The sequence below is a fragment of the Macaca nemestrina genome, chromosome 2, assembly GCF_043159975.1.
Source record: "Macaca nemestrina isolate mMacNem1 chromosome 2, mMacNem.hap1, whole genome shotgun sequence".
Lineage (NCBI taxonomy): Eukaryota > Metazoa > Chordata > Mammalia > Primates > Cercopithecidae > Macaca > Macaca nemestrina.
The window spans coordinates 40,644,049-40,667,835 of record NC_092126.1 but is presented as its reverse complement, the minus strand read 5'-3'; the positions used below and the strand labels follow the sequence as shown (position 1 = coordinate 40,667,835).

Below are 23,787 nucleotides of genomic sequence, written 5' to 3'. Positions count from 1 at the left end.
TGCAGAGATGGTCAGTCCTGGCCAGCCTGGCTAAGCACTCACAATGTGTCCTGTCCCTAGGCCTGGCAACTCTAGTAGTTCTGGCTCAGTCACTGAAAGTGAACTCCTTCGTGGCAAAGAAAACGCTAGTATGTTCTAAGCTAGTTTTCTTTTCTTTTTTTTTTTTTTTTGAGGCGGAGTCTCGCTCTGTCGCCCAGGCTGGAGTGCAGTGGCGCGATCTCGGCTCACTGCAAGCTCCGCCTCCCGGGTTCCCGCCATTCTCCTGCCTCAGCCTCCCGAGTAGCTGGGACTACAGGCGCCGCCACCACGCCCGGCTAATTTTTTTGTATTTTTAGTGGAGACGGGGTTTCATTGTGTTAGCCAGGATGGTCTCGATCTCCTGACCTCGTGATCCGCCCGCCTCGGCCTCCCAAAGTGCTGGGATTACAGGCTTGAGCCACCGCGCCCGGCCTAGTTTTCTTTTACCTGTGAAAAGCAATTATGTTTGTTTTACAGTTCTGCATCTGGGAAGATAGGACATGTCAGTATTCATTCCTCTTCTCTAAAGCACTCCCAAGAGACATCAGTCAAATACCTACCCCTATTTTTATTTTAAAGAAAATCCTTTTGTGGCAAAAACTTAATGGGGTTTTGATAAAACTATGGCCACTTAAAAATATCTCCTTAAAGTTGCTGGGAATAGGAGGCCAGGTGTAAGGAGAGCTCTGTGGCTGGTGGAGGGGACCTCTGTCTTGCTGCTTGAAGGTTCTAGGAGTCTGTGCAGCCCCCATGAGGATCAGGGAAGAGTGGAAAAAGAGAACACAACAGAATCTGAGAATAAGTCTAAGCTCTGCAGTGGTAGTACTTCAGGAGAGCTCCCAGGTCCCTGTTATCTCCGTTGAGGTCTCTGGAGCTCCCTTGCATACTGTGTGTGCATAGCCTGTTTGCAAACTGTGCGAAGGTTTCCTTGGCAGCCACAGCAATTAGCATTAACGACACGCCTGAGCTCCCCCAGTGGGCACCGCTGAAGTTAGCTTGGGAGCCAGGTCAGGTTTGTAAATGATTGCCTGGCAGCCACCTTGGAAACTTGGCTCCCTCAAGTTCTCCTCTTGACTGCATTCTTGAGGAAGCAGAAGAGACAATAAGATGGCGATGTTGTTGTTGTCTAGCTGTCAGTTTATGTTAAAAAAAAAAAAAAGATGTTTGGCCAATTTTGAGGAAGTAATTTTTGACAGATTATCGGTGGACTGGTTTTAGAGGAACCATAAAGTCTCCAGGAATTGTTTCACAGTGGGATGGCTGTGAGGTGGTGAACAACCTGTCACCGGGAGAGTGCAAAGCAAGGGTGGTAGATGGGTTTTCTATGTTCTAGATGGGTGTGGAATTGTCCCAGGCAGAAACCAACTCTTAACAATGAAGCAAGTTTGAATGTAGCACAAATATTCTTTTGGGTCCTTTATTCATAATATTGGTCTAGGACTGGAAAGTTTCCCAAAACCCTGTCATATCTAAAGGTGATTAAACAGCTTCAGTTTTCCTAATGACAGTGAATCATTTCCCCTCTCTCTCTTTTTTTTTTTTTTTTTTGAGAAGAAGTCTCACTCTGTTGCCCAGGCTGGAGTGCAATGGCGCGATCTCGGCTCACTGCAACCTCTGCCTCCCAGGTTGAAGAGATTCTCCTGCCTCAGCCTCTTGAGTACCTGGGACTACAGGCATGCACCACAACACCCAGCTAATTTTTGTATTTTTAGTAGAGACAGAGTTTCACCATGTTGGCCAGGCTGATTTTGAACTCCTGACCTCAGGCAATCTGTCCACCTTGGCCTCCCGAAGTGCTGGGATTACAGGCATGAGCCACTGCTCCCAGTCGCCAGTGAGTCATTTCTACCTTGTGTTTCTATTCCCAGATGTGGGAAAAGCAGTCTACTCAAAATTCAGTCTGGATAAAGCACGCTGTCCTTGCCCCTAGGGTGTATGGTTTCCAGGTAATGTGCAACACTCTCATTCTGCTTTTTGTCTGCCTATCCTAGTCAGGACGCAAGCTGTGGAGCTGAGTCGGGTTCAGACAAGCCCTGCTGAAATACAGGGAGAATTTAGAATCTCCAGCACTAACCCTGTCGTGATTTGCTGTGAACTCTGTCAGTGCTTGTACTTTGGTCAAGAAAACTCAGGTATTGTAATTTCCATAATGAGAAATAATTGGTATGTCATCATCATCATTATTATCATTATTAAGAGTTTGGCATAATTGAAAAGCTCTGGAGTCAGACAGAACTTGGCTTGAATCTTGGCTTCATTATTAGTAGCTGAGTGAGCAGGGCCCTTAGCTTCTCTGAGCCTGTTTCTACATCTGTGAGATGAGACAAACCATAGCCATCTACAAGGCTATATGAGTTTAGAATTAGTACTTTTAAAGGCTGGCACAGTGCCTGGCATATAGATGTTTGAAAAATGTTAACTATTATACTATCATCATATCATAATCATCTTTAAGTTCCACAGTGCTGCTCCATCTTTATTTATTTATTTATTTATTTATATATATATTTTTTGAGACAGTGTTTTGCTCTTGTTGCTCAGGCTGGAGTGCAATGACACAGTCTTGGCTCACGACTCACTGCAACCTCCACCTCCTGAGTTTGAGCAATTCTCCTGCCTCAGCCTTCCAAGTAACTGGGATTACAGGCACCCACCACCACGCCCAGATAATTTTTGTATTTTTAGTAGAGACGGGGTTTCACCCTGTTGGCCAGGCTGGTCTTGAACTCCTGACCGCCGGTGATCCACCTGCCTCAGCCTCCCAAAATGCTGGGATTACAGGTGTGAGCCACCGTGCCTGGCCCTGCTCTGTCTTATAATGCTAGAGCTCTAGGACATCTAAGAATTGGACCCTTAGGATTCTAGAAAAAGACATGAGTAATACTTTTGAGGTGCATTAAAACCTCATGAACTCAGACCCCTAATTCTGTGTAGCTGGGAGTGGGGCTGCCACCTTCTGTGTTTATGGAGTACACTCAGAGTGTAAGTGTGAAGGTGTCAGGGCTGCTCAGGAAGCAAGCTCCAACACTGAGGCCATATCTTGACAGTCAGCGTGGGCACTGTGACTTCTCACTGATATGCCTGATTCCACCTGCCAGGGCTCCTGCACTCTCAGCTCTTATTGGTAGCCCATGGGATTAAACTATGGATGCAGATGGTCAACAAATCAGCATTTACTAAGTCTGAATGGCATTTCCCTCCAACGAGTCTGAATGAGGGATTCCTAACTCAGCTTTTACTCTTTATCCTAATTCTTGGCAGTCCATAGTCCCATTTATTCAAGACCCTAAGAATATAGAATTTTAAGTCAGATATTCTGAGATTTCAACAATTTTGCTCAGTTCAGTAGCAATCTGGGTGCCAGGTAATGGGCTGGGGACGGGGATACAGCAGATATGAATAAGCCATGGTCTCAGCCCCTGTAAAGTTCATAGCCAGGGGAGTGGGGGAGGAAGGAGACAGAAGTGTCCTGGTATGGGCCCCTCCTTGGTGTTCCCAGAGGACCCTTTCCCAGCTCCTGTCTTGGCACTTGCCACTCTGTGGGTTAATTTCTGTGTATTTTTCTGTCTCTCTGGAGAAAAAAAGTTTGGAGCCAGACACTATCACTTACTAGTTGTGTGATTGTGGGAAAGTCATTTCCCCTGTTTGTTTCCTCTCTCTGTTTCCTCTCTTTGTTCACTCTCTGTTTCTTCATCTGCATAATAGGTTGTTGTGAGAATTAAGTGGGATAATACGTATAAAGCCTTAGCACTGAGTATGGAAAATAATAGAATTCCAGAAATGTGAACTATTTTTATTAACAACAGTAGGGATAGTTGCCCAGGTCATCATTGATCCCGAGTGCCAGTCATGATGCCTGGCACTTAGTAGGGCCTCAGGAATCATTTGTTGATGGGATGGAGATATGAATGTTGCAGAGACACCCTAACAGACCAAAGTGTGTGCTCTGTACTCTGGAAGCCCAGGGGAGGGGCAGGGAACTTTGACTGTGAGCCTAGCAGGGATTTATGGTGGTAATCATTTATTTATTTATTTATTTTTGTATTGTGGGAAGTTTGTTTTTTATTATTATACTTTAAGTTCTAGGGTACATGTGCACAACATGCAGGTTTGTTACATATGTATACATGTGCCATGTTGGTTTGCTGCACCCATTAACTCTTCATTTACATTAGGTATTTCTCCTAATGCTATCCCTCCCTCTCCCCCCACCCCACAACAGGTCCTGGTGTGTGATGTTCCCCACCCTGTGTCCAAGTGTTCTCATTGTTCTATTCCCACCTATGAGTGAGAACAGGCGGTGTTTGGTTTTCTGTCCTTGCGATAGTTTGCTCAGAATGATGGTTTCCAGCAAGGACTTCATGACTAAAACACCAAAAGCAATGGCAACAAAAGCCAAAATAGACAAATGGGATCTGTTTATTTTAGTTTTAATTTTACTTTAAGTTCTGGGATACATGTGCAGAATGTGCAGGTTTGTTACATAGGTATATATGTACCATGGTGTTATCAACCTGTCATCTAAGTTTTAAGCCCCGCATGCATTAGGTATTTGTCCTAAAGCTCTCCCTCCCCTTGTCCCCCACCCCGCAAAAGGCCCAGGTGTGTGATGTTTCCTCCTTGTGTCCGTGTGTTCTCATTGTTCAGCTCCTACTTATGATTGAGAACATGTGGTATTTGGTTTTCTGTTCCTGTGTTAATTTGCTGAGAATGATGGTTTCTAGCTGCATCCATGTCTCTGCAAAGTACCTGAACTCGTTCTTTTTCGTGGCTGTGTAGTATTCCATGGTGTATATATCCCACATTTTCTTTATCCCATCTGCCATTAATGGGCATTTGGGTTGGTTCCAAGTCTTGGCTATTGTGAATAGTGTTGCAATAAATATGTGTGTGCATGTGTCTTTATAGTAGAATGATTTATAATCCTTTGGGTATATATCCAGTAATGGTATTGCTGGGTCAATTTGTATTTCTGGTTCTAGATCCTTGAGGAATCGCCATACTGTCTTCCATAATGGCTGAACTAATTTACACTCCCATTTGGAGGTAATCATTTGTTAGCAGGGCCTTGAAACATGCATCGACCTTTAGTTGGAACACAAGGAGGTGGCAAAGGACCATCTATACCAAGAGGCAGCATAGAATAGGGGTTAGGAGCCCAGACTGGAGTCAGGCTGCCTGGGTGTGAATCTTACCTCTGGATCTTGGGCAAGCTTCTTTATTTCTCTGTGGCTTAGATGATAATAGTACCTCCTCAAGGGCTTGCCCTGAGAAATATGAGTGCTTCTTTGTAAAGCTTTTAAAAACAGTGCTTATACATAAAATAAACAGCCCAGAGGTGTGAAAGTGTGGAAGACAAGTAATATGGTTACATGGGAGATGCAGCTAGAAAGGTAGGTTTGGAAACAGTTCATCAAAGTCTTTGAATATCACTCAGTGTATTTGGAATTAGCCAACAAGGAACACAAAATCCATTCCTCTGTGGCTGGAGCTCAATAGTGGTTTCCCACTTTAAGCAGGGCCTGCACTCTCAGGTTTGCCACAATCCCTAATGTTTCCTAATCCAGCACTCCACAGATTTAGTGATTCTAAATCAGTAAGTCTGGGGATCTGCATTTCTAACAAATTCCCAGGTGATGCTGATGCTGCTGGTCCAGAGACCACACTTTGAGAACCACTGCCTTATTGTCTCTTGGACACTAAGATGGCGAATGAGTTGCCGTTTATCATCATGCATGTACTGTGGTTTCTTTCACATCTGCTACATTTTGTGCATTTAATGTTACTTTTCTGGCCCTGGTGGAACTTGGGTTTGCAATTCCTGGCACAGTCAGTATGGAATGGTTGGGTATAAGACCACAAGAGACTGAGGGGCTACAGAGACAGAGATTTGGGGGTGACTGAGGCTCAGCCTAGAGCAAGCCTATAGTAGCTGAAGCTGTGAGCTCATTCCTAGGGATAGCGTGCAGGGAGAAATGGGTTGCAGGTGGAGAGCAGAATATCAAGGGGGCACTGGCACACCCTGTCATAAAAGAAAGGGGAAAGAATGGTTACTGTTTAAGGAAGAGCATTCAAACAGGTAGGAGGAGAGATGAGAGAGAGAGAGTGGCTGATGGAGAGTTCTTGACTTTATTATTAGAGAGAGGACTGTTGGCAAACATCTGAGGCCAAAGCTTAAATAGTTAAACAGTACAGTTCTCAGGTGAGCTCACCTGAAAGCTGGGACATCAGGAAGCAGGTGTCTTGTTACCCTTGTCCACAGCATGCCTGGTAACCTGCTGTTGCTCTGAGGCACAGCTTGTTGTGAGCAGTCGTCTCTGAGGCTCTGGTGGCACAGTTGCAGCTTTGGAGCTAAGCATGGTGAGTATCATGTCACCTAACTCCTTTTTTTTTTCCCTCATAACATGGCAGAAATGTGCTAGTTTTCTCATGGCCATGGTGTGGGGCTTAGGTCTGGCTGGTTTTCTTTTTGGAGTACTTGCTGGGAAAGAGATTCTGAGAAAGGGAAGGATAGAGCTGAAACTGAAAAGGTGGGCTAGTGGCATCCTGTAGGCAGTCTCAAGACCAGGCTAAGCGGTTTGCATTTGGTACAGTGGGAATAAGGAGCCGTGCTGAGCTCCAGGGTGGGGAGCAGCTGTGTGGTTAGTATAGCTCCATAGCCCAGGACCTGAGCTTGGGCAGGACCCACATAGGCATACTATAAATGAGGAGTGAGTAAATGGATGAATTGGAGGTTTAAGGGATAAAGGATGATAATCTGATCAAAGCAAAATTTTAGGAGGAATAGCCCCAAGAATCAATGTTGAGTGGTTCAAAGTCCGTAAGCTTTGGTGCCAGATGAACCTACAATTACACTTCAAATCTGGCCTCCTGTTTTCATCCATTTTGTACTCTCCAACAGAGTAACACAGACTGGGTAATTTATAAAGAAAAGAAATAAATTTCTCACAGTTCTGGAAGCTTGAAGTCCAATGTCAAGTCCAATATCAAGTCCAATATCGAGCTTGAAGTCCAATATTGGGCAAGGGCCTTCATGCAGCATCATCTCTTGGTGGAGAGAGGAAGGTCAAGAAAGCACAAGAGCAAGAGGGAAAGGGACCGAATTCCTCCTTTCATCAGGAACCTACTCCTGTGATAACTAACCCACTCCTACAATAATGACATTCATCCATTCATGAGGGCAGAGTCTTCGTGACTTAATCACCTCTTAAAGGTACCATCTCTCAACACTGCTGCATTGGGGATTGAGTTTTCAACATATGACCTTTGAGGGATGCCACATTTGTAAAATGAGAATAATAATACCTGTTTGTAGGTTTGTATTAGGAGTTTGTATCTAGCACAGAGGGTGGCACTCTCTGCAGAGTTGCCAGTGTTATCACCGAGCACCTTCCCCTTGCATCTTCTCCAAGTCTCATAGCACCCTGTGAGGTAGGCAGGGCTGGCCTGTCACTGCCTTTCACAGAAGAAGACAGAAGAAGACAGTGGCCCCCAGCCCAGTCCTACCATTTTTTAAAGGCCTTCTTACTTCTGAAGCTGATTACTTCTTTGACTTTCTGTTGCACTTTTTAAAGTGCACTTTCTATTGCACTTTTTAAAGTCTGAATCATGGACCAGGTGCGGTGGCTCCTGCCTGTAATCCCAGGTCTTTGGGAGGCCGAGGTGGGTGGATCACGAGGTCAGGAGTTTGAGACCAGCCTGACCAACATAGTGAAACCTTGTCTCTACTAAAAATACAAAAAATTAGCCGGGTGTGGTAGAGGGTGCCTGTAATCCCAGCTACTCTGGAGGCTGAGGCAGGAGAATTGCGTGAACCCGGGAGGTGGAGGTTGCAGTGAGTCGAGATTGCGCCATTGCATTTCAGCCTGGGTGACAGTTCAAAACAGTGTCTCCAAAAAAAAAAAAAAAAAGAAGACTGAATGATGTAATCTCGAAAGGACTTGATTAAATAAGGTAAAATGTTCCTCTTGTTGCCTTAGTCAGATTCTCACTTATGCAAGAGCTGAAGTTCTATGTTTTCTTTTAAAAAATAATAAAAGTGATAGAAGATGGTAAGAACTTTGAATAGTACAGAGAGGCAGAAAGTGAAAAATAAAAGTTCTCTAATCTCCATTCTCACTTCCCAGAGGCAGCCATTGCTAATAGCTTCTTGTCTATCTTTCCAGAAACAGTCTATGCTTATGAAATAATATACATAAATGAATCATATATATGAATTATAAATGAGCATATTTTATTCGTTATAAAACTAATTATAACAAATATGAGTCTTTTCATATGTATGTGTGTGTGTGGGTATATATATGTGTGTATATATATGTGTGTGTGTATATATGTATATATGTGTGTATATGTGTGTATATATGTGTGTGTGTATACAAATATATATGTGTGTGTGTATATATATATATAGACTCTCCATGTCTGTGGATTCTGCATCTGCAGATACAACAAACTGCGGATCAAAAATATTTGAAAAAAAAAGGATAGTTTCTTCTGTACTGAACATGTACAGACTTTTTTTCTTGTCATTATTCCTAAATAATTAAGTATAACAGCTATTTTTATAGCATTTACATTGTATTAGGTATTATAAATAATCTAGAGATGATTTAAAGTTTATGGGAGAATGTGCATAGTATATGCAAATACTGTACCATTTTATATAAGCAATTTGAGCATCTGTAGATTTTGGTATCTGAGGAGGGTCCTGGAACGAATCCCTCATGGACACTGAGAGGCGACTGAATATGTATGTATATATATAATGATCATCATTGGTCTGTGAAGGCCTATTTACCTGTCTATCTGACCATCACCACCCACACACCATCCATCTATTCATTTATTTATCCCCATTCCACACTCCCGTTTCCCTCCCTCCTCTCACAGACAACCATTCTAATATGATATATATCTTTCACTTTGGTGAGTTATTAAATATGATTATATTAATGTCATTAAAACACAAATAGAGGTATATATACCTATTTTGTGTGTGTTTACATATATATATCTCAGAGATTATAATTTCGTATCAGTACGTATAAGTCTGCTTTATACCAATCGATAGCTGCATAATATTCCATTGCCTAGAGATACATTGTACTTTGCTTTCTTCTACTTTTTCTTGTACTTTGCTTGTATAAAAGATACTACAATGACAATTTTTTCACAAGTACCTTTGTACATATGAGTTTGTCTGTAGCGTAATTATAATTTTTAGTAGTGGAATGTTCAAAATTCCCATTGATATTGTCAAATTCCTCTTCAGAGAGAACAGTTCATATGCTCACCAAGAGTTTTGAGAGTAGAATCTGAGTCTTGGCAAAAAAAACTGGAGATCTTTTTACTTAACTGTTAAGTTAAAAAAGCCCATGATGGATTGAGCATCACGTGGCAGACTCCGTGACTCCCTTAAGTCCCTCTTGACAGGGGTGGACATCATTTCACTCACATTCCAGGAGAGAGAACTTAGTCATATGATCACATGTTATTGCTGGAGAAGCTAGGAAAGGTAGTTCACTCGTGTTCTACTAGAATCCTGTAGTTACAGGAGAAAGAGAAGACAGGGTAGATATTAGGTACCTTGGTCACTCACAGCAAGTTGTTGGACTTTATCCTGATATAAAAATAGGGTTGCAGAAGGACCCATTTCTAAATTTGATAGCCACCTGCTGACAGAGGCCTTTGCCATGCACTCCTGCAGTGGAGGTGGGCTTTGCAGAGGGGGCTCACTGAGGACCTGCTGTGTACCAGGCACTAGGCTGGGTGCTTCACTTGCCTCATTCCTCACCACATGCCTACACAGTGGGCCCCATGTTCCTCCTTAGACCCAGGAGGCTTAAAGATGTGCAGGGACTTGCCCAAGGCAGAACATTCGAATTCACATCTGTGTGATTGCAAAGCCCACATTTTCTTTCCACAGCTCTGGCCATGTCAGCACACACCATGAATGCTACAGCTGCTGCAACGACACCTCACTTTGCCCCGCTTAGGCCCTTGCTGGCCAGATATACAGTATGTGCAGCCACACACACCTCACCTAACTTGGACTCTCTTCTCATTTTCCAGGCCTTCTCTCAGCTCCTTGGCCTACTGCCGTGGTCTTGGTGCCACCCTCCTCTGGTGGTCAGCTCAGGGCTTCCTCTGCCCATGCAGTCCCCAGCTGCCACTGCTGAGGGCCTCAGTGGCCCCCTCTTTGGGGCCTACACGTTCCCCACCTTCAAGTTTCAGCCTCGCCACGATAGCATGGACTGGAGGCGCATTAGCACCCTGGATGTAGACCGCGTGGCCCGGGAGCTGGATGTGGCCACTCTGCAGGAGAACATTGCTGGCATCACCTTCTGCAACTTGGACCGGGAGGTATGCAACCGCTGTGGGCAGCCTGTGGACCCGGCACTGCTCAAGGTGCTGCGCCTGGCACAGCTTATCATCGAGTACCTGCTGCACTGCCAGGATTGCCTGAGTGCCAGCATTGCCCAGCTGGAGGCACGGCTGCAGACCAGCCTGGGCCAACAGCAGCGTGGTCAGCAGGAGCTGGGCCGCCAGGCTGATGAGCTCAAGGGTGTGCGGGAGGAGAGCCGCCGGCGTCGCAAGATGATCAGCACCCTGCAGCAGCTGCTAATGCAGACAGGCGCCCACAGCTACCACACGGTGAGGAATCTCCACCAGGCAGGCAGAGTGGGAGGGCTGTGCGCCCCAGCCACTGGGCAGCTGTTGCCACTGGGCAGCACTGCTGGGGCCACAAGGCTGCTGGGGGCTGTTCTCACTGGTTAGGAGCAGATTTCAGAGATGCTGCTCATGGCCAGAGAGCCTGGGGGTGTCTCATTAGGTTCTACAGTGTGTGTGTGTGTGTGTGTGTGTGTGTGTGTGTGTGTAGACTGTACATGTGTTGGAGGTGTGTGTGTTTATGGAGAGGGTGCATGTCTAGTGTATGTATATGCATGAATGTATGGAGAGTGTGTGTGTGTGTTTGTAAATGGTGTGAATACGTGTGTGTGTTTAATGTGTGTGTATGTGAATACTTGAGGGTACCTCTGTGTGTATGTAGGGTGTGTGATGTGTAATGTGTGCTCGTACTATATTATAAAGGATACAACTCTGGAGCATGTATAAAAAGGTGTATTAATAGTGTTTGTGACCAAGAAGCAGCTTCTCTGCTCCTTCTGGAATCTCCGCCTGGTTCAGCCCACCTGCCTCCGCTCCTGCTTCTACCATGTTCATCACGGTGACCCAGAAGTCCTACAAGGTGCCACCTCTGGCCCCCAGGCCTTCAGCAGCTGCTCCTACATGAGTAGGCCCAGTGCCTGCATTGGCTCCTTGAGCTTCTCCTGAGTGGGCAGCAGCAGCTTCCGGGTTGGCCTGGGTGGAGGCTGTGGTGGGGCCAGTGGCATGGTAGGCATCACTGCCATCACAGTCAACCAGAGCCTGCTGAGCCCCCTTAACCTGGAGATGGACCCCAACATCCAGGCCATGCGCACCCAGGAGAGAGAGCAGATCAAGACCCTCAGCAACAAGTTTGCCTCCTTCATTGACAAGGTGCGGTTCCTGGAGCAGCAGAACAAGATGCTGGAGACCAAGTGGAGCCTCCTGCAGCAGCAGAAGACGGCTCAGAGTCAACTCGGTCAACATGTTTGAGAGCTACATCAACAACCTTAGGCAGCAGCTGGAGACTCTGGGCCAGGAGAAGCTGAAGCTGGAGGCAGAGCTTGGCAACATGCAGGGCCTTATGGAGGGCTTCAAGAACAAGTATGAGGATGGGATCAATAAGTGTACAGAGATGGAGAATGAATTTGTCCTCATCAAAAGGATGTGGATGAAGGTTATGTGAACAAGGTGGAGCTGGAGTCTCGCCTGGAAGGGCTGACTGACGAGATCAACTTCCTCAGGCGGCTGTACGAAGAGGAGATCCAGGAGCTGCAGTCCCAGATCTTGGACATGCCTGTGGTGCTGTCCATGGACAACAGCCGCTCCCTGACATGGACAGCATCATCGCTGAGGTCAAGGCGCAGTACAAGGAGATCGCCAACTGCAGCTGGGCTAAGGCTGAGAGCATGTACCAGATCAAGTATGAGGAGTTGCAAATGCTGGCTGGGAAACACAGGGATGACCTGCAGCGTACAAAGACTGAGATCTCCGAGATGAACCAGAGTATCAGCCAGCTCCAGGCTGAGATTGAGGGCCTCAAAGTCCAGAGGGCATCGCAGATGCCAAGCAATGTGGGGAGCTGGCTATTAAGGATGTCAACACCAAGCTCTCTGAGCTGGAGGCCACCCTGCAGCGGACCAAGCAGGACATGGCGCGGCAACTGCATGAGTACCAGGAGCTGATGAATGTCAAGCTAGCCCTGGACATCGAGATCGCCACCTACTGGAAGCTGCTGGAGGGTGAGGAGAACCGGCTGGAGTCTGGGATGCAGAACAGGAGTATCCATACAAAGACCACCAGCAGCTATGCAGGTGGTCTGAGCTCAGCCTATAGGGGCCTCACAAGCCCTGGCCTCAGCTACGGCTTGGGCTCCAGCTTTGGCTCTGGTGCAGGCTCCAGCTCCTTCAGCTGCACCAGCTCCACCAGGGCCACTGTGGTTGTGAAGAAGATAGAGACTCGCAATGGGAAGCTGGTGTCTGAGTCCTCTGACATCCTGCCCAAGTGAACAGCTGCGGCAGCCCCTCTCAGCCTGCCCCTCCTGTGGCTGCCCCAGAGCCCGGGGTGATGGTGGGAGGCTGCTGTGCAGGGTAGCACAGGGAACGGGAGACCCACCTGAGGCTCAGCCCTAGCCGTCAACCCACCTGTGGGGGAGTTTACTGCCTAGGGACCCCCCTTGCCCATGCCCATGCCTCCAGCTACAAAACAATTCAATAGCTTTTCTTTTTTTTTTGGTCCAAAATGAAACCTCAGCTATCTCTGCCAAACAAACAAACAAACAAAAAACAAAAAAATAGTGTTTGTGTGTGTGTGAATGAATGAAGGAAGGGTATATATGTGAGTAAGAGTATGTTATGTACTTATGGAGAGTGTGTAAGGATGTGTATGTAAAAGAAGGATGTATATGTGTCTAAGAGTGTGTTTATAGAGGGTGTGAGTGCGTGCATATTTATGTATGATGGAGGATTTTATGTGTATGTAGAGGAGTGTGTTGTGTAAAGGTGTGTGTGTGTGTATGTATTGAATCTATGTGTGACAAGGGATTGGTGGAGCCAGGCCTATCCTGGAATACTGACTCCATTATTCTACTAAGTGACAGTTCATTTCCCAAAGCAGCATGAGCATTTGAATGTGTCTCCGCGGAAGTATGGATTGGGAATGTTTTCCCTTTAATAAAAATTGTCATGGCGGCTAGGCCCTGTGCCAGGCTCTGAGGATGTGGGCACAAGTCATGCTGGTTCAGGTTTTTAAGACATTCATAGTTTGTGGATGGGTGGGTTTCCTATTTCTGCTCATAACACTTCTGACACCAAATGTGTGTTTTTTTTCCTTACACCAACCAATTCTCCAATGCCAACTGGGTGCCCTTAATTTCAATTCTGACACTATCTACCTGGAGTTAGCATCGGATCCCATGAGTTAAGGGATCAGTCCCATAAGACTGGTCCACTTCAGATACCCAGGCCTCCTGTACTTCTGACTAACTGGCCACAAATTGAGGGTTCCCATAACTCCATCCTGAGGTTCATAAGACTGGTCCATTTCAGATACCCAGGCCTCCTGTGCTTCTGACTAACTGGCCACAAATTGAGGGTTCCCATAACTCCATCCTGAGGTTCAATAATTTGCTAGAATGGTTCACAAAACTCAGGAAGAAGACACTTTATTACCAGTTTGTTATAAGGATAGAAGTCAGAATAGTCAAATGGAAGAGATGCGCTGAGGACACGAGAGTACAAGGTATGGGAGAAGGGACTCAGAACTTCCCTGCCCTTTCTGGGTATGCCACCTCCTAGCACCTCAGTATTTACCCATCTGGAAACTCTCTAAATCCCATCATTTAGGGGTTTTATGGAGATTCCACCAAGCATGCATAATTGATTAAATCATTGGCCATGGCTTAGTAGTCCAGCCCCTCTTCCCTCCCTGGGGGCTGGAGGGTGGGGCTGAAAGTTCCAACCCTCTCCCCGTGCCTTGGTCTTTCTGGTGACCAACCCCCATCCTGGGAGGATTAGCTGAGCCCAGCATCCTTTGGCTGTTGAGCCAAAGAGAAAAAGGATAGGGGTTGGTCCCCAGAAAGTCATTTGTCGGGTGGGGCAGAAGGTGCCCAGCCACCAGTCCTTTCATTAGCATACAAAAAACACTGTCTTAGTAAGTTTAGTGTTGCTATAAAGGAATACGCGAAGCTGGGTAATTTATAAAGAAAAGAGGTTATTTGACTCACAGTTATGCTGGCTGGAAGGTTCAAGACTGGGCACCTGGTGAGGGCCTCTGACTGGTTTCACTCCTGGTGGAAGGTAAAGGGGAGCTGGCCTATGCAGAGCTCATGGCAAGAGCGGAAGTAAGGGGAGAGGGAGGTGCCAAGCTCTTTCTAACAACCAGCTCTGTCAAACTAATAAGAATGAGAACTCCCTCACCTTCAAGGGAGGGCATTAATCTGTATATGAGGGATCTGCCCCATGACCCAAATACCTCCCACTAGGCCCCACCTCTCAACACTGCCACATTGGAGATTAAATTTCAACATGAGATTTGGAAGGAACAAACATTCAAACTATAGTAGATGCTCTTATTACTCTGGAGATTCCAAAGATCTCAGAATCTCTTGTGTCATGAACTGGGGACTAAGACCAAATATTATTACAAAAGATGCTTTTATCACCCTTATCACTCTGAAGATTTTAAGTCAGGGGTGTCCAATCTTTTGGTTTCCCTGGGCCCCACTGGAAGAAGAAGAATTGTCTTGAGCCTCACATAAAATACACTAACAATGATAGCTGATGAGCTAAAAAAAAAAAAAAATTCTTAAAAATCTCACAGTGTTTTAAGAAAGTTTACAAATTTGTGTTGGACCGCATTCAAAGCTGTTCTGGGTCACATATAGCCTATGGGCTGCAGGTTAAACAAGCTTGTTTTAAGTGTTTTAGGAGCTCCCTGCCAGAAACTAGAAACAAAGACCAAATTTACTTTTTTTTTTTTTTTTTTTGAGACAGGGTCTCACTCTGTCACCCAGGCTGCCATCTGATCATGGCTCACTGCAGCCTTAACCTCCCAGGCTCAGGTGATCCCCCCACCTCAGCCTCCTGAGTAGTTAGGACTATAAGCATCTATCACCATGTTTGGCTAATTTTTTGTAGAGACAAGGTTTCTCCAGGTTGCCCAGGCTGGTCTCGAACTCCTGGGCTCAAGTGATCCACCCACCTCAGCCTCCCAAAGTTCTAGGATTTTAAGTGTGAGCCACTGTGCCCAGCCTGCATTCATATTGTATCACAATATCACAGTGGGACAGAAGGAATCGTTACGATATATTATTAATTGATAACAAATTGATATAATTGATATGATGTTTATGATTAAAAGGGTCAGAACCCTTGTAGTAGTAAGGCCTGTGGACACACCTGGTTGCTAGGAAGGTTGGGTCATAGAGTGTTTATTCTCATTGGCCACAGGACTTACTATTACCAAGGAAGAAAAGGAAAATGGGTATTGGGGAACAGCTGGCAATTCCTGTCATAATTGTCTGCAAAGATAGCAAATAATCTGCCTATGGATTAACTAGCAATGGCAGCCTCCAAAGCTGTGTTGAGAAGAATTCTGAAATTTTACAGTGAGAAGACGATGTAGATAGATTGCTTATGTCTGAAATGTCTTAGGAGAGGGATGTGGCATTACAGATGCTGTTTATTTGCTAACCCCTGCCTCTGGTGGTTCTCCACCCTGGGGTGGGACATAGACATTGGCATATTTTAAAAGCGGATCACGAGGTCAGGAGATCGAGACCATCCTGGCTAACACAGTGAAACCCCGTCTCTACTAAAAAATACAAAAAACTAGCCGGGCGAGGTGGCGGGCGCCTGTAGTCCCAGCTACTCGGGAGGCTGAGGCAGGAGAATGGCGTAAACCCGGGAGGCGGAGCTTGCAGTGAGCTGAGATCCAGCCACTGCACTCCAGCCTGGGCAACAGAGTGAGACTCCGTCTCAAAAAAAAAAAAGGTTTTTATTATGGAAAATTTCAAACATATGCAGTAGTAGAGAGAATCATTTAATGAACCTTTATCTACGCACTAACAGTATCAACCCGTGGCCAGTGTTGTTGCGTCTCTTCCCCTGCACACTTTCTCCCACTTCTGGATTATTTTGAAGCATATTAGCAATATGATTTTATTCGTAATATTTCAATATCTCTATTTGTGTCTCTAAAAGAGAAAGACTGACTTTTAAACATAGACGAACACCATCATCACTCTCTGAAAAAGCAACAGAAATTCCTTAGTATCATCAAATATCCAGTCAGTGTTCGCAGTTTCCCGGGACACTGGTGGTATTTTAAAGCTCCCCAGGTGATCCTAGTGGGCAGCATGGGTTGACATCATTGCCTTGCTCAGTAAATTAAATTCTTTATTTCTGAAGCAGCCCAGGGGTCCCAAGGGGATGGGGGCTTTGATATAGGGAAAATCCCAGGCTGACTCAGGTGACCTAATCCTGTACTCCCCATTGCTTCCTCTCTGTATAGTGCCACCTGTGTGACAAGACATTCATGAATGCCACCTTTCTCCGGGGCCACATCCAGCGCAGGCATGCAGGCGTGGCAGAAGGTGGTGAGTCCAGACAGCAGCCTGGGCCCCTTCTGGGACTGTGGAAGGGCCGGGGGCTGGTATTCAGTGGGTGGCGACCACCTATACCACCCAAAACTTCTCTCAGAGCCTCACTGTCCAATTGGGGGTGGGATGATCCCACCATCCACCACCCGGGGAGCCCCCATGGGTTGGAAGGGTTTCTGACCCCATGTGTAAAGAAGGGCTGGAGTCAGACAGGTAGATTTCAGTCTTAGCTCTGTCCCTATTTATTATGTAACCTTGGTCCATGCTTTCCCCTCTGTGTCTCAGTGGCCTTCGCTGTGAATGGGGCAGTCAGATGGAGTGACTTTGAAGGGCTCTTACCTTTCAGCCTTCTGCGAATCTGCAATTTCCTGATGCCAGCCACAAATAAGCCTAAATGGGGTGAATGGGCAGTCAGACCAGTTCTTTGACTTTTCTACATACTTGAGATTATCATGACCTAATCACTTTAATTTTACAACTTCAGATTCCAAAATGAGGAGCAAGGCTGTATGTTTTCCCCATAAAGAGATTTGCATATTTTACATTCACTTTTGAGACAGGGTCTCACTCTGTCACCCAGGGTGGAGTGCAGTGGCTTGATCTTGGCTCCTCTGCAGCCTCCACCTCCCGGGCTCAAGCGATCCCCCTCCCTCAGCCTCCTGAGTAGCTGGGACTACAGGCACACACCACCATACCTGACTCATTTTAAACATTTTTCATAGAGATGAGGTCTCACTATGTTGGCCAGGCTGGTCTCAAATTCCTGGGCTCAAGCGATCTGCCTGCTTTGGCCTCCCAAAGTGCTGGGATTATAGGCGTGAGCCATTGTGCTCAACCTATATTCCCTTTTTGAGGTTCAATAAGAAACATTAGTTAAAACATAAAACAAATATAGATGTAAAAATGCCATTACGTACATCTTTTCCTATTTTCCATCATTCAAATTCCCTTTTCATAAAAGAAGTATCACTTACCTAAAACTATGTATTTAATGCATATCTAATTCTTCTTAGTTCTGCATTGGAGGCTATAAGGAAAAATAAATTTTCCATGCCTTCAATTTTTTTGAATAAAAATGTGTCTCTGATATAGAAAATTTAAATATAGGAAATTAGAAAAGAGAAAATAAAAACCATGGACAATATCACCAGCAGTTAATATTTTGGTGTATTCTCTGTCATTTTTTTTCTGTAGACATATATAATCATATAGTGTGCGCTTTGACTATTGCTTATTTTCATTTAAGAATATGTCATATTTTCCAGTGTCATTAAATTATCTTTGAAAATGTGATTTTTTAATGGCCGAATAGTATTTCATTAAGTGGCTATCATAATTTATTTCACAATTTCCTCCTGTTGAATATATGGCTTACCCCAACATTTCTTTATTATAAATCACATGATAATTGATATTCTTACTTGTCAATCTTTGTGCATAGTTCTTCTTATTTCCTTAATGTAAAGTGCTGTAAGGAGAGAGAAATGTGTTCTTAAGATCACTTTTGCTATGTTAATGGTCATGGCCTCTTTATTCGCAGGCAGCTGACTTCCCAGATGCCCCGCTCTCCTATTCTACAGTCGCCTCAAATCATATTGTTAAAGCAGATTAATTTCTACTGCAACTAAAGTTGCTTGTTTGTAAAATGTCCAACCTGAGAAAAGCCACATCGCTTTTCAAAGAAAAGGCTTAGAATTTTAATAACAGTATGATTTATCTAGTAATCACTAAATATGCTTTAAAAAGTAACAAATGTTCAAGAATAATTGGATTCTTTTTTGACCCTGAACTCTTGCTTTATCATTAGTGTGTGGTTCAGTTAGGATGTTTTTTATAATTTATTCTGAATCTTTTTATTCACTTAAACAATTTAAAGTATACACTTAAAGGAGCTTTGGTTCTTTATAATACATGCTGCTGCTTTTTCATTTGAAATTTATTTATTTATTTATTTATTGAGACGGAGTCTTGCTGTGTCTCCCAGGCTAGAGTGCATTGGTACTATCTTGGCTCACTGCAACCTCTGCCTCCGGGGTTCAAGCAATTCTTCTGCCTCAGCCTCCCGAGTAGCTGTGGTTACAGGCACCCGCCACCACACTCGGCTAATTTTTTTTGTTTTTTCAGTAGAGACGGGGTTTCACCATGTTGGTCAGGCTGGTCTTGATCAGCCCGCCTCGGCCTCCCAAAGTGCTGGGATTACAGGCATGAGCCACCGCGCCTGGCCTGACATTTAAAAGTATACACGTACATTACTGAAAACAGTGAACTTAAAACTACAATGATTTTTATTACTTTAAAATTCTCTCTGATTACTGTCAGGATACATAGATATGTTCTTTTTATTGATAATTGGTGTACATGCTATTTGATATTCTGTTCTGTTACTACAGTAATTTTAAATTTCTATTTCCATATGTCAGTACTGTCAAAATACTTACTTTAAGTGATAGTACAAAAGTAATTCACATTTTTTGAGCTGTCGTGCCAAGCACTATGCTAAGCACTTTGCATTCTCACATTTCATCCTTACAGCAGCCCTCTGAGTTAGGTGCTATTGTTATCTCTATTTTCCAGTTTGGGGAAACAGAGGGACACTGAGGTTATGTTCTTTGCCCAAGGTCAATGTACTAAGTAGTGAAGCTGGTTTCAGACCGAGATGTGGCTGATTGACGAGGTGAGAAACTACATTCCCTTGATTTTTGGACTTAAACTGATCACCTGTCTTTGCATGGACCCCACAGGAAAACAGAAGAAGCAGGAACAGCCAGTGGAAGAGGTGTTAGAAGAGCTACGGGCCAAGCTAAAGTGGACCCAAGAGGAGCTGGAAGCTCAGAGGGAGGTGGAGAGGCAGCGGCAGCTCCAGGTGGGCAGGGAGAGAAAACATCAGGGAGACCCGGGTCATGGACCTACCCCAGGAGACCCTTGATGCACAGGAATCCCACAGGGCAAATGTTCCGGCTGGTTTCCCAGAGCTGAGAGTCAGAACTGGGATAGTGCCTTCTCAGACACGGCAAATGATTTTAGGTAGCCTGGAAAGGAAAATTGAATTATTTTTGCCAGACTTATGTGGACGAAAGTAGAGCAGAGAGATGCAGTTTCCTGCATTAGTCAGCACCCTCTGAGGACATTTGCACTTGAATTTTAGCTTCGTACACAATACTGTAAGTTAACTTTTTGAGGACAAAGACTGGGTTTGATTCTGAAAGCTCCAGAACTCAGCGCAGAGAAGATGCTCAGTAAATGTTTGTAGAATGAAAATACATGAAGTTACCCTGCTCATCCCTTCATTATTCATCCCCTCAGCATGCATTTATTGAGCACCAGCTGCATAGTGGGTATTGTGACGAATACAGGCATACCTCTTTTTTTGTGTTTTGTGTGTTTTACAGACATTGTATTGTTTGCACATTGAAGGTTTGTGCCAACTCTGTGTTGAGCAAATTTATCAGCATCATTTTCCAACAGCTTGTGCTCACTTCATGTCTATGAATCACATTTTGGTAATTCTCACAATATTTCAAACTTTTTCATTATTATGAAAAATAATGTTATGGTGATCTGTGATCAGTGATCTTTGATGTTACTGTTGTAATTGTTTTGGGGTGCCACAAACTGTCCATATAAGATGGCAAACTTAAGCATCTCTCACTTTACATCAAAAAGTAGGAATGATTAAGTTTAGTGACGAAGGCATGTCGAAAGCTGAGATGGGTTGAGAGGCAGGCCTCTTGTGCCAAACAGCCAAGTTGTGAATACAAGGGAGATTTGAAGGAAATTTAAAGTACTACTCCACTGACCACACAAATGTTAAGAAAGTGAAACAGCCTTATTACTGAGATGGAGAAAGTTTTAGTGGTCTGGATAGAAGATCAGACCAGCCACAAAATTCCCTTAAGCCGAAGCTTAATCCAGAGCAAGGACCTAACTCTCTTCACTTCTATGAAGGCTGAGAGTGACGAAGCTGCAGGAGAAAAGTTGGAAGCTATAAGAGGTTGGTTCATAGGTTTAAGGAAAGAAGCCATCTCCATAGCAATGAAAGTGCAATGTGAAGCAGCAAGTGCTAATATAGAAGCTGCAGCAAGTTATCTTGAGGATCTAGCTAAGATCATTGATGAAGGTAACTGTACTAAACAGATTTTCAGTGTAGAAAAAATAACCTTCTATAGGAAGAAGCCATCTAGAACTTTTATAGCTAGAGATAAGACAATGCCTGGCTTCACAATTTCAAAGAACAGCATGATTCTCTTGTTAGGGTCTAATACAGCTGGTGACTTTAAGTTGAAGCCAATGCTCATTTGCTACTGTGAAAATTCTAGGGTCCTTAAGAATTATGCTAGCTCTACTCTACCTGTGTTCCAAAAATGGAAAAGAAAGTCCAGATGACAGCACAGCTGTTTACAGCATGGTTTACTGAATATTTTAAGCCCTCTGTTGAGATCTACTGCTAAAAAAATATTCTTTTCAAAATAATTACTGCTCATTGACAATGTTCCTGGTCACCTAAGAGCTCTGGTGGAGATGTACAAGGAGATTTGTATTGTTTTCAAGCCTGTTAACACAATATCCATTCTGCAGCCCATGAATCAAGGAGTAATTTTGACTTCCAAGTTTTATTATTTAAGAAATACATTTTGTAAGGTTATAGCTGTCTAGATAGTGATTCCTCTGATGGATATGAGCAAAGTAAATTGAAAACCTTTTGGAAAGGATTTGCCATTCTGGATGCCATTAAGCAAATGTGTGATTCTTTGGAGAAGGTTGGAGTTTGGATGAAATAGATTCCAGTCATCTTGGATGACTTTAAGGGATTCAAGACTTCAGTGGAGGAAGCCACTGCAGATGTGGTGGAAATAGCAAGAGAAATAGACTTAGAAGTGGAGCCTGAAGATGGGACTGTGCCGCAACCTCATGATAAAACTAATGGTTGAGGAATTGCTTCTTATGGATGAGCAAATAAAGGAATTTCTTGAGATGGACTCTACTACTGCTGAAGATGCTGTGAACATTGTTGAAATGATAAGAAAGGACTTAAAATATTACACAAACTTAGTTGAGAAAGCAGCAGTAAAGTTTAAGAGAATTGGCTCTGATTTTGAAAGAAATTCTACTGTGTGTCAAATGCTACCAAAGAGCATCTCATGCTACAGAGAGATCTTTCATGAAAGGAGGAGTCAGTCCATGTGGCAAACTTCACTGGTGTCTTTTTTTTTTGACAGAGTCTTGCTCTGTCGCCCAGGCTGGAGTGCAGTGGCATGATCTTGGCTCACTGCAACCTCCGCCTCCTGGGTTCAAGTGATTCTCCTGCCTCAGCCTGGTAACAGTAACAGATTCCAGGCACATGCTGCCACACCTGGCTAATTTTTTGTATTTTTAGTAGAGACAGAGGTTTTGCCATGTTGGACAGGTTGGTCTTGAACTCTTGACTTTAAGTGATCCACCCACCTCGGCCTCCTAAAGTGTTGGGGTTACAGGCGTGAGCCACTATGCCTGGTCTGTTGTCTTATTTTAAGAAATTGCCACAGCACCCAACCCTCATCAGTCAGCAGCCATCAACCTCAAGGCAAGACCCAGCACCAGCAAAAAGATTATGACTTACTAAAGGATCAGATGATCGTTAGCATTTTTTAGCAATAAAGTATTTTTTAAAAATTTTATTATTATTTTTTATTTTTCCATAAGTTATTGGGGTACAGGTAGCATTTGTTTACATGAGTAAGTTCTTTAGTGGTGACTTGTGAGATTTTGGTGCACCCATCCCTGAACCATATACACAGCAAAACCATATTTGTTGTCTTTTACCCCTTGCCCCCCCTCCCATTCTTCCTCTCAAGTCCCCAAAGTCCACTGTATCATTCTTATGCCTTTGTGTCCTCATAGGTTAGCTCCTACATATCAGTAAAAACATACATGTTTGATTTTCCATTCCTGAGTTACTTCACTTAAAATAATAGTCTCCAATCTGATCCAGGTCACTGCAAATGTTGTTAATTCATTCTTTTTTATGGCTAAGTAGTATTCCTTCATATATATATATATATATATATAACTGTGAGATATATATATATCTCACAGTTTCTTTATCTGCTCATTGATTGATGAGCATTTAGTTTGATTCCACGATTTTGCAATTGTGGATTATGGTACCGTAAATGTGTGTGCAAGTATCTTTTTTGAATAATGACTTCTTTTCCTCTGGGTAGATACCCAGTAGTGGGATTCCTGGATCAAACCGTAGTTCTAGTTTTAATTCTTTATTTATTTATTTATTTTTTTGAGACAGAGTCTCGCTCTGTCACCCAGGCTGGAGTGCAATGGTGCGACCTCAGCCCACTGCAACCTCCACCTCCTGGGTTCGAGCGATTCTGCTGCCTCAGCCTCCTGAGTAGCTGGAACTACAGGTGCATGCCACCACGCCTAGCTCATTTTTTGAATTTTGAGTAGAGACAAGGTTTCACTGTGTTAGACAGGATGGTCTCCATCTGCCTGCCTCGGCCTTCCAAAGTGCAGGTATTACAGGTGTGAGCCACCGCACCCAGCCCTAGTTTTAATTCTTTAAGGAATCTCCACACTGTTTTCCATAGTGGCTGTACTAGTTTACATTCCCACCAGCAGCGTAGAAGTGTTCCCTGATCACCGCATCCATGCCAACATCTACTGTGTTTTGATTTTTTGATTATGGCCCTTCTTGCCAGAGTGAGGTGGTATCGCATTGTGGTTTTGATTTGCATTTCCCCGATCATTAGTGATGTTGAGCATTTTTTCATATGCTTGTTGGCCATTTGTATATCTTCTTTTGAGAATTGTGTATTTATGTCCTTAGCCCACTTTTTGATGGGATTGTTTGTTTTTTTCTGACTGATTTGTTTGAGTTCATTATAGATTCTGGATATTAGTCCTTTGTCAGATGCATAGATTATGAAGATTTTCTTCCACTCTGTGGGTTGTCTGTTTACCCTGCTTACTGTTCCTTTTGCCATGCAAAAGCTCTTTAGTTTAATTAGGTCCTAGCTATTTATCTTTGT

General features: G+C 44.1%; 1 protein-coding gene and 1 pseudogene across 8 annotated transcripts in view; both read left to right on the top strand.

Annotated features, from left to right (window-relative positions):
• Positions 1-23,787, top strand: part of LOC105469933 (DAZ interacting zinc finger protein 1 like) — a 56,371-nt gene that overhangs the window by 1,459 nt on the left and 31,125 nt on the right. For 5 of the 8 annotated variants that reach the window (XM_071090967.1, XM_071090968.1, XM_071090971.1 and 2 more), the window contains exons 2-5: positions 2,010-2,150; positions 10,093-10,674; positions 16,678-16,762; positions 19,507-19,628. In XM_071090967.1, the coding sequence (XP_070947068.1) occupies positions 10,174-10,674; positions 16,678-16,762; positions 19,507-19,628 (708 nt within the window). In that variant the 5' untranslated portion in view covers positions 2,010-2,150; positions 10,093-10,173. The remainder of the gene's footprint in view (positions 1-2,009; positions 2,151-10,092; positions 10,675-16,677; positions 16,763-19,506; positions 19,629-23,787) is intronic. The other 3 variants (XM_071090969.1, XM_071090970.1, XM_011721547.2) reach the window with 1 other exon arrangement.
• LOC139361883 (keratin, type II cytoskeletal 8 pseudogene) lies at positions 10,698-15,157 on the top strand (annotated as a pseudogene).